The sequence below is a fragment of the Solea solea genome, chromosome 4 (assembly GCF_958295425.1).
Source record: "Solea solea chromosome 4, fSolSol10.1, whole genome shotgun sequence".
Lineage (NCBI taxonomy): Eukaryota > Metazoa > Chordata > Actinopteri > Pleuronectiformes > Soleidae > Solea > Solea solea.
In genome coordinates, this window is record NC_081137.1 from 6,462,077 (window position 1) to 6,475,316 (window position 13,240).

Consider the following 13,240-nt stretch of genomic DNA (forward strand, 5'->3'; position numbering starts at 1 on the left):
ATTATTAATATTTTTAAATGTATATATGTGATTATTTATTCAGGGTTTGAGTCCGTTTCAGACTTTTGTTCTTGGGATTTAGGTGTAGGAGTTGAAACACGCCACAAGATGGCAGTAGAGCAACATTTGTTTTCTAGTTTAGGGGAAGCAAAACAAAATAATTAGAGAGAAATGAGGAATAGGCCCACATGTGAAATAGATTTTGTAAACAAAATTTAAAAATGTAATTAAATTAAATAAAAAGCCATATTTGTGAGGGAAAATAATCTCAGAAGTCTATTTAATTAATTTCTTTATTATGTTTACGAGTTTTGGGGTTGTTGTTTTTTTTTACATGTGGCTCTAATTATCTTCCGTACATATATGTTCATTTAAAATGGTTTAACAATTTGTCTAATTTGTCAAAAAGTCTCGACTGTTATATGATAAAGTAGGCCGCAGTTCATACTCCTCACCACTCAGCGGCGGTATATTGCACTAAATCGTTGCCAACCGTATATAATACTTTCACGAAGAGGACGAGGCAGAAGACGAGCGAAAAGAGAAGTAAAAGAACTTTGTGTATTCAGGTCTGTTTATTTTGTTACACTTTGAACATCCATGACTTTAGTAAAGTAAAGGACAACAAACGCCTCTTGTCGCCATTTCACAGTTTCCTGTAACCGGAAACTGTCAACTGTCGCGACAACCTGTTGCTGTCAACTGACGTTCGTGTTGTTAGCCGTTTGACATTGACGTGTTTGTTGTCACACTGTCACAGTGATACGGGTGCTGTTTGTCTCAGACTGTTTTTAAAATGTCTACGAGAGTAGTAATGTATAATCCAGAACCAGTGGCGTTTTCAAGGGAGTTTGGGAGCCCCGAGACAAAATGCTCCTGTGGGCAGGGCCCGTCCAAGTCTTTATGGGGCCCTACACTGAATTTGTTGGGGGGGCTTTCATAAAACACTTCTCTAAACTCTCCTATGTCTTTTTATTTTGAATTTCTGGCTGTAGAATTGGCAAAAAAAACAACTTTCTTTTAACTATACTATATAACTATATGACTAACTTTTAGGAATACTGAGAAACGTGTAACACGCTGGTGAATCTTGTCTGTAACAAGTGGGCGCTAAGCTCTATTTCTCAGCTTTCCGTTATCCAACCGTTCGTCTTCTACTGCTTTATCCTCCACATGAGAGTTGGGATGCCAGATCGCCAGTCCATAGTTTTTGAATTTTCTAGATGTCACAAATGTGATGCAAACAGGATGGTAACAGAAGGGTTAAATTCCATTAATAATAGTTGTGTTCACACCAAACCAGTGTCACTTTTTTTTTTTTTTATCGTAGAGGGGAGTTAATCACAAAAATGGCCTTGTATTAATTTGCATGATGTGTTTTCACATGGCGATTTAATGCACTTTGTACTTAGGAGAAATGTCCCAAGACCTGATTTGTGATCCGATTTTCATGGAGATCATCAATAAAAACATGCGTGTTCCTGATCGCCTGAGTGTCGGCACGAGGCAGCAGTGGCAGAGGGAGGAAGGAGAGCAGCCCCCACCAGTTTATTCCATGCAGGTCCCTGAAAGGCTGACATACACAGGTACTTTAAAAAAAAAAAAATGTGTGTGAAATAAGTTATTGGAACTCCTGCTACACCTGAGAGCAACAGACAATAACAAAGACATAAAAAGAATACAAAATGTGTAACTGTTGGGGATACAAACCACAGGGTGGGCGTGGCTACTGACCTGAAAATGAATAGTAGGCCGAAACGGAAGTGAAAGTGGTGAATTTTATCCTCCACATGTGGGGTGCTGGTGTCAATCCCAGCTGACATAAAGCAAAATGTGGAGTACATTCAGGACAAGTCACTATGACTATCCACTCTGACACTCACTTCAGAGGGTCCAATTTGCCTAATGCCAAAAGCTGCATGTTTTTGGACTCTGCTCAGACCGGGTTGTGAACCCATATATTCTTGATGCAAAGGCAAGAGTGCTAACCCCTACACCAACCACGTGTTGTTCTGAAATTTCAAAATTATAGCTTGACATATGAAGATGTCTGAATCCATGTCCTTTTTTCCTGTTTACACTGTCATGGGTCATATCTAATTTGTGCCAAATGGGAGGAAAATATCAGAATTGGATCACTTGCACCATGCAGTGTAAATGCAGCCACAGTGAATGAAAGCGATGAACAGTGTGCAGGATTTTTACCTTTAGTAAACGAAAGATGATGACAATATGAATCACAATTAAAACACATTTTTGCATGATAAAACATCATGTCTTTTAAAGGCTGACATTGTGGATAAACCAGCTGTTTGCAATACTTAGACAGACTGAGAGCAATTGTATTAAGTACACGTACTAGGACATAGAAGTGTAGAAGCACAATAAATGTTAAAAATATGTAATAACATGTATAGAAATATATAAAAATATCATACTGACTAAGTCTATGAGGAATAACTGCTTTCCTTATTTTAGATAGAATAATAATTGCATACATAATTTCACTCAATTTCATTCCTTAATAATGTTTCTCCACAGAAGCCCCTGATATGAGCCCCAGGCCTCTGTTTAGCCCGTCCAAGCCGATGATCTGTGGTCCCATGGGTCTGGAACCGTGCTGGGAGAGTCCATCTGGAGAAGTCTTCTACAAAGAAGCACTGCAGGTAGCTGAGCATGACGAGAGTTCCTCTGTAATGATTGTTATCTTCATTTGAAATGTTTAAACACTAATACAACAACTTTTAAAGTATGTTTCAATGACAGAACCTGACATGCCTGTCGTTTCCTGTATGACAGAGTCCCATACGCAGATCTTACAGTGACCAAAGCTTTGGCAGGACGCCACCTGGCACCCCGACCCAGAAGAAACAGGCACTGACCAGACACCCATCAAGCTCGTAAGTACTGGAAGTTTAGCCTTGGCAACAGGGCTATTTAATATCATTTTTGGGGGCGCATATAATGAAAGAATAAATGTTCACGCCAGCCGAAAGTAAAACATTACTTTGCTGGGTTGTCAGAAGCACAACAGACACAAAAATCTTTTTTTCCCTGATATTTACATTAGTGGAGGACCAGTGGTTCTCAAATGTTTTATACCAAGTACAACCTGAGAGAATATTGAGCTCTTAAAGTAACACCGTTATCACCAAGGTTAAAATACAGTGGTGTAAATAGGCAAGAGCAAAATCAGTTGTGTACTTTTCACAGCAGGCAGATTTAATCCCAGTAAGATCATTTGCTCTCTCATCATCCTCCTCATCCTCACATATACTTCACACACTGGTCTAGTGAAATTAGATTATGATGGGGTAAGAGATAAGACGACTCTAAATATTATTATTATTACTTTTATTATTTATTTTTTGTTTCATTTTCTGTGCATTCTGGTCAAACTTCCTCAGCATACCCTGGTATATACAGTAGAACGGTGTTTCTGATTTTCCTCCGAGTACCACTGGTGGTACACGTCCCACCACACTGTCAGAGAAACAGGTGCTTGCCCTGCCTGAGTGTGTATGGACAGTAAAGTAGGTTGCCAGTTCAGGGACTATGGACGTCTTCTGGCTTGTCCTCCAGTTCGGTCTTCGGTACAACACTTTTCAACTTCTCCTTGTGAAGCCGGTCACACAGTGACAGGGGACCTACACTTCCCACAATGCAACTCTGCAGCAACCTCCTTGCCTTCAGTTTCTCCTCGCCTAGTAAGGCTGAATTTGACATTGTGTTGACATTCAGGCGTTATTTTATCAGCTTGACAATTATTTTCCAGAGTGACCAAAAGAAGCTGATATTCATGTTAAAGGTTGTTGAAGTGGCCCTTTAACACAATAATTCTATCCAGATGTTTTTGGGAGTGATGTGTATTACACAGTCAAGAGGTAAAGCCTGTTTGTGCTCTGTTGCTTATGTTGTGAACTGGGTGTTTGTGTCTTGTTTGTGGCTCAAATTATCAATTATTCTCTCATCAAATTCATGAATCCCATAAAAATACAGACATTTGTATTTAGAAGGTTCACCACACTCTTCCGGCTGTTATCAGTTATCAGGGCAGCTGATGATTGATGCCGATTTTTTTGGTCCATATATGTAGCTGATTATCTTCATCTGAGAAAAGCTTTTTAATGATCAAATACTACAAAAAAAGTGCTTAACTTCAGTCACCAGCTATTTACAATCCACTCAATATTAAATACATTGAACAACTCACCAAATAATAATTGTTTTTGACTGAGCAACAGTTATCAAGTTTCTGATTTGTATTAATGTGCAGATTAATTAACAATTAACAATCAAAAAAAGGCAAATACCATTCCAGTCCACCTCTAGCTGTTATGTCTTATTTTGTCTGAAACTTGAAGACATTAATGTTCCAGAATATAAGACACTGAAAACCTGTTCACCCTGATAGAGACTTGATTACATTGGTGCACACAGATTACTCTTGAACCTTCATTAGAGGTTTAATCTATTTTCTTTTTCACTTTGCCTGTGTTTTTTGGACGATCTGCTGTTGATGTTAAACCTTATTTTAAAATCTTAGGTCACTCCAGCACCGATCCTGTCTATCCCAAATAGTACCTCAGTCCCTCTGGTCTGTGTTGTTAATTTCCTTTCTGACTCAATCCTTTACTTTGTCTCTGAGTTGATGTTCTCCTTCTCCTCCTCCTTCCCTCCGGCCTCCCCCTCATCTCTCTCGACTGTAGTCGAGGTTCGGGTCATCACATACGTGAGCACAGCGCCGCGTCCCCCACCGCTCAGACCACCAGCCCTAAGATCCCGGCTCAGTCTTTCCCCGCCTCCCCCCTCAGCTCCCTGTCGTCACACTCCTTGGTGCAGGCTGCCAAGCAGCTGGGCCGACAAGCTTCACAGCGCCTCCTGCAGACGGTCACGCAGAAATACAGGTGTGAGTTGTCCAAGGGAGGGCTACATACACACCACACTGTTTTCATTTAAAAAAAATTGTACATTTGATGTTAAATTGTAAAACATTCTTGACAATATCTAGCAATTACCTCATCTCAGTAAATCTAGAAATCCTTTATCTTACTTTTCCTAACACACACAGGCTCATTATTCCTAAATTATCTGTGTGCTAGTATTGATGCAAATTACTTCTGATATGGAGCTTAAACACAATCTATACAGTCAATTTGAAATATAAATATGACAGGGGGTTTACTGCCTACAATCAAAGGTTTAACTATTTATATATTATTACATTAAACATAATTAATGTTGTATTTTGTTCTGTCAGGCACAAAGAAGCACACGTGGATTAAAACGTCCTAACCATTATTTATTCATTTACGAGTGAGGAATTTACAAGTAGATTTTTTTCAAAGTGAAATCACACATTTAGCGAATTTTAAAACTGCAATTTAATAGTTTCATTTTTTTATTCCTCTATGTTTGTTGCCAATTTAAAAAAAAAAAAATACAATTAATACAATGAAAGCACTTAATATCTTTATCACATACATAACCTTAAGAAGCCAGGTTGCTTAATGTCTTAACTTAAAACATTATGTATCTTAAATTAACTTGCAATCGCAGAATCTGACAGATAAATTGCAAACTAACATTTTTCAGGGTGACGTATCTTAGTTTTTAGACTCTGAAACCACACAGAGTTAATACACATTACATTTTAAACATTTAAACCTGTATGTACTGTAATATCAGCCACACATAGATGTCACTATTGTTCCTGATTGAGTTCTTTCTTCCTCCTTTAATCTGTTTACGTATATCTTTTTGTTTTGTTTCTTAGGTTTGTCTATGTGTTGTCTCCATGGGTCTCTTCAGTTTTTTTGTACTGATTTTGAGCTCAAATCATCCGTCACTCTTGGCTTCAGTCATGCAGCTCACAGCAAATGCATCACAGTAACTTAATTGTTGAGGTTTTAATCTTTGCTTTGGCTGAAATCACTCACCTCTGGCCTGACGACGTTCTCTGCTGTGGAGACGGGGAAAGAATCCTCTTTATTTCATTATTTCACAACATCTCTGCTTCTGCAGTGGAGGAACTAACCAGCGAGTGCATGCAGATGAAGACATGTTACTGCTTTGCTTTCAATTCAGTGGATCTTTCTAATATCTGCTTCCAAAGCTGAAGCACCTTTAACTCGACGTCACTTGTCTTTACGTCTTTGTCTCATCACATCTCCTCAACTGTTTTGTTGTTGACTAACACGGCCCTCGTCGCCTCTAATCGCCTGGCTTCGTCTTTGCTGGTTGTGTGTCATGTTGTCGGGGGCTCTCGGGCTCAGACTGCGCTTTGTTTTTGTTTGATTTTTTCTGTCTTGTTGGATGAAAAGATTTAGCAGCCAAGAGAGGCCGCCACCAGCGCGGGTCACGCCGGAGATTCCTGCTTCAGCACACGTGGAGCACGGCGAGAACAGGTGACTGAGGGAAGGACCTGTGTGAGTGTGTATGAGACTAACGTCACTTTCGTGTCATTATGTGACAACGGGTGGTGACGTCACACACAAGAATCTGAGCCTGTTTTTGAAGCAGGTCAGCCGGTGCCATGTTGATGTTTTGCAAATGGAAGGTCACAGACGTCTCCTATTGGAGCTGTCAATCACACTGTTAAACCAGGAACTGATGTTATAAATCAAGTGAGATGTTGACGTCCATTCAAACTGAGTTCCTTTTGCAGTCAGTTGTGTTGCCCTCTTGTGGCCGTTTAGTATATTCTTATGTCCTATTAATCTTCAAACCAGAAGACATCTGCTTTTTAAAACTTTTTTTCTGAAGCACTTTGTGATTCCACATATGAGAAAGGTGCTATATAAGTAAAATGTACTTACTTACCAACTTACTACTTATATTCACAGTCTATGATGATAAGTAATTTTAAGTAGGGCTGCAATAATAAAATAAATAAGTTGGTTTGAATTCTCTGTAGGGCTGCAAACGATTATTCGATTATTAATCGATTAATAAATTAACTATTTTGATATTTGATTTGCTTTTTGGTAATTAAAACAAGCTTTCAGATTTTTGAAATCATTAGAACTCATGGCTGATTAGATTAGACTAGATCAACATTTTCTGACAACACATTCGATGAATCTATTGTCGTACAATCAGAAAAATGTGAGCTTACGTCGTTTGATGGATCTGAGAGACGTTCTTTGATCTGATTGTCAGTGGACCACTCTCATACAAACTCCACGTTATCTTCTCTTATTTTTCTCTCTCACACTCATCTTTACAAGATATGTTTGATGTTAATAGTTTATATCCTTTTCACTAGTCTAGTTTTCACCAGTATTCACCCTGCTGATTGTAGTGGTTTAATATCATCCTTTGAGTTTGGCTGAACACACTCCCCTGCTTCTGTCTAAGCTGGTGTCCAGGTGATGAATTTATATGAAAGTTTTGCTCAGTCTCAGGCAGTTTCTGTGTCTGTGTCCAGGGCGATGGATACCTGGAGCCCAGAAGAGGAGGGAGGAGCTGCAGCTGTTGAGTTCATCATCCTGCGGCGACAGGTGGGCATTGTTTGTCACTTCCTGCGTCTGTCTCCTGGCCTCCGTCTAACTCTGTGGCTCTCTTATGTTGAAGGTGATGAAAATGAGCCGTAGGCTGGCGGCACTGGAGCGGCACAACTCTGAACACAGGAGCACTGAAGTCATCCTCTTCTCCTTGTTGTTCTCTGCGTGTCTGCTCAACGCCTGGCTGTGGATCCGCAGATAACACACAACGCACACAACGCACGCCGGTGAACCGCTGTCAACCTCCTGTAGCTCTGACCACTGTCAGTAGGTACTCACTGTTCCCCACAATCCTTAAAACACTTCCTCCTGGTGATTTGACCATGAAAAGTAACAGTCCAGTTTTAGCTGAAATGATTTTCATTTGGCAGGAATTGAAGATAAAATCATTATATTTCAATTTGTATCAGTGTTCAATCAATGAAATGTTGTTTTTCCTTACTCCTCTTTACTACGTTTGAGTTTTGAAGTTAAATGAAGCTACGTTACACACTTGGATGTGAGGGATATTCAAGTGCAACGTGAACCTTTTACACTCTCGTATATGCATGTCCAGTTACTCAACGATAACAATAATAATCACAGCTAATATTATGCACTGAAGTTGTGTGGCTGTGTAAACTGAGTTCAGTTTGGAGCAAATGATGCTCAGCTCCTTCCAGACACTAAAGTATTTTTTTTTTTTACATTATTTATTCGAGGTGAACTGTTACAGGTTTTGTGAGGTTTATCACACTGTTTAAAATGTACATTAAGAATTCAGTGACAGTGATTGATGATTTGTATTATAATCAATATAATACAATGCACATACAGTGTTTTTCTGACTGCATGCACTTTTGATCGCTGCATTAAAGCGCTCTCTTGTGTGAGGTGTTTAATGTGGACATTAAAGATAAAGACTATTTTCTCCCAAAGTTATAGAGTTGTATGTAAATGTGTGTAACTGTATGTTTATAAAATAAAAGTAGGCGATATATTAAAATAATTAATTTGTGTGGTGATTTGTTGTTGCAGGATTTTATTTTTGGCCTTTTCAAAATGGCTACTCTCATTAAATCATCCACATACTTTAGGCAGGAAAGTCTTTGCTAATTTTCAAGAAGGAATAAATTAACATAAGAGCACTGATGAGTGGCTGTCATATGAGGACGTGGTCTCTAATATGTCCCTGATTATACACTGTATTCCTGTGTGTATTCACACATCCTGAATGAATGAATATAGTGATATATTCTTAAATATTTCATCAGTCTAAGGTCTTTGAAGTCATGGGTTGTATTATTGAAAGACTTCCAAATTTTAATGTTAACAGCACAAGGACAAATATCTCATTTGGTTAAGAGAAAGACTCAAGTTCCTATGGTCAAGGGTTCAAATCTTACGTCTAGTGAATGTTTAACAAGAACAGGTGTGAATTTACCTAATCCTGGAATTGCGTGTTTTGAACTGTCCAGGGTGCACCCCGCCTATCACCCTATGACAGCTGAGAGTGGCACATCACCCCCCACGACCCCCCACGACCCTCTGGACAAAGCGGTAGATGATTCTAGGACTGCGGGAGGAAGCCAGAGAACCCGGAGAAAAGCCATGCAAACACTGGGAGAACATGAAAAACTGCATGCAGAAAGATCCGTGTTCCAACTGGGTCTCGAACCCAGAATTTCTTGTTTCAAAGGCAAGAATAGTACAACTACACCAAACATCCGGTCCAGGATGGAGGACAGACATCCTTAAATATCTCATCAGTCCGAGGTCTGCACAGTCATGGGTAATCTGTTATTGAAAGACTTCCAAAGGTTGGTATATACCAGACAAAGGACAAATAGCTCATGTGGTTAGCCGGTGACTGTTGTTCTTATGGTCAGGGGTTCGAATCTTACATCAAGTGAATCTTTAAGTAGAACACTTTGCAAATTTACCTAATCCTCGTATTGCATGTTTTGAACAGACTGGCGAACTGTACAGGGTGGACGCCACCTATCACCCTATGACAGCTGAGCTTGGCACTGCACCCCACACAACCCTCCGGTGGTGGACAAAGCGGTAGATGATTGATGGACTGTGGGAGGAAGCCGGAGGAAGCCAGAGTCCCTGGAGAAAAGCCACGCACACACGGGGAGAACATGAAAAACTCCAGAAAGATACTTGTTCCAAATGGGTCTTGAACTCTGAAAGTCTTGTTTCAAAGGCAAGAGCACTAACCACTACACCAACCACGTTGTCCATTTTCGGGGACAAACGTTCTGAAATATTTCATCAGTCTGACATTTTTTCGAAGTCATGGGTTCTATTATTGAAAGACTTCCAAATTGTGCAAAAAAGCATGCAAAGACAAGTAGCTCACACGGTTCAGATGTGGACTGGCGTTCCTATGGTCATGGGTTCGAATCTTACATGAAGTCATTGTTTAAGTCGAAATTTACCTCATCACTGTACTGCATGTTTTGAATGGACTGGGGAAGAGTCGAGGGTGAACCACGCCTATCACCCTATGACAGCTGAGCTTGGCACAGCACCCCCCGCAACCCTCCAGTGTAGGACAAAGCGGTAGATGATTGATGCACTGTGGGAGGAAGCCAGAGAAACGGGAGAAAAGCCACGCACACGGGGAGAACATGAAAAACTCCAGAAAGATACTTGTTCCAAATGGGTCTTGAACCCTGAAAGTCTTGTTTCAAAGGCAAGAGCACTAACCACTACACCAACCATGTTGTCCATCTTCGGGGACAAACGTTCTGAAATATTTCATCAGTCTGACATTTTTTCGAAGTCATGGGTTCTATTATTGAAAGACTTCCAAATTGTGCAAAGAAGCATGCAAAGACAAGTAGCTCACACGGTTCAGATGTGGACTGGCGTTCCTATGGTCATGGGTTTGAATCTTACATGAAGTCATTATTTAAGTCGAAATTTACCTCATCACTGTACTCCATGTTTTTGAATGGACTGGCGAACAGTGCAGGGTGAACCACGCCTATCACCCTATGACAGCTGAGCTTGGCACAGCACCCCCCGCAACCCTCCAGTGTAGGACAAAGCGGTAGATGATTGATGGACTGTGGGAGGAAGCCAGAGAAACGGGAGAAAAGCCACGCACACACGGGGAGAACATGAAAAACTCCATGCATTAAGACACTTGTTCCCACTGGGTCTCGAACCCAGGACTTCTTGTTTCAAAGGGAAGAGCAATAACCACTACACCAAAGATCTGGCCCAAGAGGGAGGATAGACATTGTTAAATATCTCATCAGTCTGAGGTTTGTGAAGTCATGGGTAATCTATCATTGAAAGACTTCCAAAGGTTGGCACACACCATGTGAGGACAAATAGCTCACAAGGTTAAGAGAAAGACTGGAGTTCTTCAGGTCAGGGGTTCGAAACTTGGATTAAGTGAATTTTTAGGCACGCTATTCAACGCAGAGAGTAAATAAGTCTAAGAAAACATAAGGAAGAGCGTGGACAGTTAGCTCAACTGCTTAGAGAGCTGCCTTTCAGTCCTGACGTTGAGAGTTCAATTCCTTTATACTTCAACGTTTAAGGTTCCACAGCCAAAGTGAAGACTCAAAAACGCCCGGAGCTCCATCCCAAACCTCCAAAGGGTTCGTGGCGTGGTGGGTTAGTTCGCAACCGCGAGGAGGTTGTGCCAGTCCGGCTGTGGCTGGTTCAAATCCAGCATGCTCCGAACACTTGGCCCCGGCGCCGGGGCCTAACTGGGGCCGGGGCTGGGCTGTGCTCCCCCGGCTCCCCACACTGATAACAATAGGGGGTTATACCATTTTATTTCACATTTTTGGCCAACGAAATTCCCCAAAAAAAGCCATAAAAACACAAAAAAAAAAAAATTGACAGGGGTCCACTCTCTGGACTGTTGACCACACAGTCGGGGTACCGGTGTCCAGTAACTGATGCTTAAAAATGATCAGCACATCAATTAGACTTCTGTGTCATTAATGTGTTCACATCATTTTTACATTGTTAACAGGTGAAAACTATGGACGAGTCAAAGTGGCAACATTCAATCAATAAATACACCATTAAATAATGACTCAAATGTGTCATTCATTCACATTGGAATTAAATACATACATGTCTTATTAAATGTGACATTCATTCATTCAAATACCAATTCATTTGATGAAAAAAAAAAACAATAAAGAGTTAATTGACTATTCGATGAATGATTTCATGGTCCTGTGTTGCAGTGCATGATGAATTGATTTGATTTGTCCAAGTCACCCATCAGCATCAAATCAATTGATGATGCACTGCAACACAGGACCATGAAATCATTCATTAAATAGTCTAGTAATTCTATGTTGTTGTTTTTTTTTTTACATCAAATGAATTGGTATTTGAATGAATGAATGTTACATTTAATAAGAAATGTATTTAATTTCAATATGAATGAATGGCACATTTGAGTCATTATTTAATGGTGAATTTATTGATTGAATTTTGTCACTTTGTGTCTTCCATAGTTTTCACCTGTTAACAATGTAAAAATGACGTGCACACATTAAACAGAGGCTCTGTTGACAAGTGCTGTTAACATCGTCCGTGTGAGGTGATGAAATGACGGGTGAAAGAGTGATGGTTTGGTCCATAAAATGTGCTCAAATGTTGATGAGGGTTTTTCAAAGGTGGAAATGATGATGTTGTCAAATGTGTTGTTTTGTCCAGAAAGCAAAAATGATTGCATTTGAATGATTTTTTTGTTCTATGGAGCAAAGAAAGCAGAACATGTTGCCATTTAAGAAGCTGTAAAATCATTAAGGTTAATTTAAGTCTTTAAAAAAGAAGTTTGAGTTTCAGCCCTAGTTTGTTGAGAGCAAAAGATGTTGTTAGTTTACACCCGACATGAAAATGTGTGGGGATATGACGATATTATCGGTATGGGCAGATATTGGCTTTGAAAAGTTTTATGGGATGTGGGCAAAGACGGCGAGATGTGCCGATATGACTAATGACTACAATAGTAGACTGAAAAGGTTTCTACCTCCTTGACTTGTATGCTCGCGCCCCCTACAGCTATTTTTTCTGCTTATTTATTTTGCACAATAAAGATATTTCATATCCACATGTGCTGCGACATAAGTATGAAACATAGTCTGTTATTTTGACTAGAGAAGAGACTTAATGACCTCTGCAGTTGTGCAAAAGGAAAGACATATACAGTATATTGGTATTGATATGGGCCCCAGCACTGTGATATATGAGCATATTGGATATGGTCAAAAAGTCCAATCATCCCTAAAAATGCATATTTTCTGTGATGGGATTGTAATGGGATAGCACATGACCACAGGTGTAAATGAGCCCCAAGGACAGATTGTTACTAATTTTTTTTAGCGTATATTTTTTGAACTGATGTTACAAATACACGTCAAACATTTTTGTGGATTAGCATTAAATAAATAAATAAATAAATAGTGATTTCGCAAATATCTTGATTACTTGTATCATGGGGTCTCTGATGATTTTTAAAAATATATATATAAAACAAGTAGGGATGCAACGATTACTGAATTATTAAACTATTACGAGTACGAGTACTTTAATAATCGATTGTTTTTTTTCCGGTTTCTTTGTTCTTTATAACAAAGAAATAATTAAAACTAAATCATTTTTGGTTTGTGTGTATTTACATGTGGAGCAGTGACATCACATTAGCAGTAGCAGGTGTAATCTGAACCCCTGTGATCGGATCACTCCGGTGGGATGTTAACAGCAAG

The 13,240-nt window shown here is 39.7% G+C and overlaps 1 protein-coding gene across 6 annotated transcripts; it reads left to right on the top strand.

Moving 5' to 3' along the window:
• Positions 1-467: 467 nt before the first annotated feature.
• On the top strand, positions 468-10,077 carry LOC131458508 (mitochondrial fission factor). Of its 6 annotated transcripts, XR_009240096.1 has the most exons (9): positions 576-1,586; positions 2,542-2,666; positions 2,800-2,900; positions 4,710-4,907; positions 6,324-6,407; positions 7,430-7,502; positions 7,576-7,772; positions 8,963-9,304; positions 9,457-10,077. XR_009240096.1 is itself a non-coding variant. In XM_058627659.1 (8 exons), exons 2-8 carry the CDS (start codon positions 1,418-1,420, stop codon positions 7,705-7,707), a joined length of 882 nt encoding a protein of 293 aa, XP_058483642.1. In that variant the 5' UTR covers positions 468-569; positions 1,413-1,417; the 3' UTR covers positions 7,708-8,493. The 6 variants fall into 6 exon arrangements, 3 of the variants coding, with proteins under 3 accessions (XP_058483642.1, XP_058483641.1, XP_058483645.1); XM_058627659.1 differs by lacking the exons at positions 8,963-9,304; positions 9,457-10,077 and adding an exon at positions 468-569 and having other exon boundaries at positions 1,413-1,586; positions 7,576-8,493; XR_009240095.1 differs by lacking the exon at positions 9,457-10,077 and having other exon boundaries at positions 8,963-9,396.
• The last annotated feature ends 3,163 nt before the right edge of the window (positions 10,078-13,240 follow it).

What these genes read in the sequence shown, in the direction of transcription:
- LOC131458508 (XM_058627659.1), top strand. Translation starts at nt 1,418, where the DNA reads ATGTCCCAAGACCTGATTTGTGATCCGATTTTCATGGAGATCATCAAT. An exon ending in ACCAGACACCCATCAAGCTC is followed by an intron (nt 2,901 to 4,709) that starts GTAAGTACTGGA and finishes TCTCGACTGTAG; the next exon opens with TCGAGGTTCGGGTCATCACA. An exon ending in ACGGTCACGCAGAAATACAG is followed by an intron (nt 4,908 to 6,323) that starts GTGTGAGTTGTC and finishes TTGGATGAAAAG; the next exon opens with ATTTAGCAGCCAAGAGAGGC.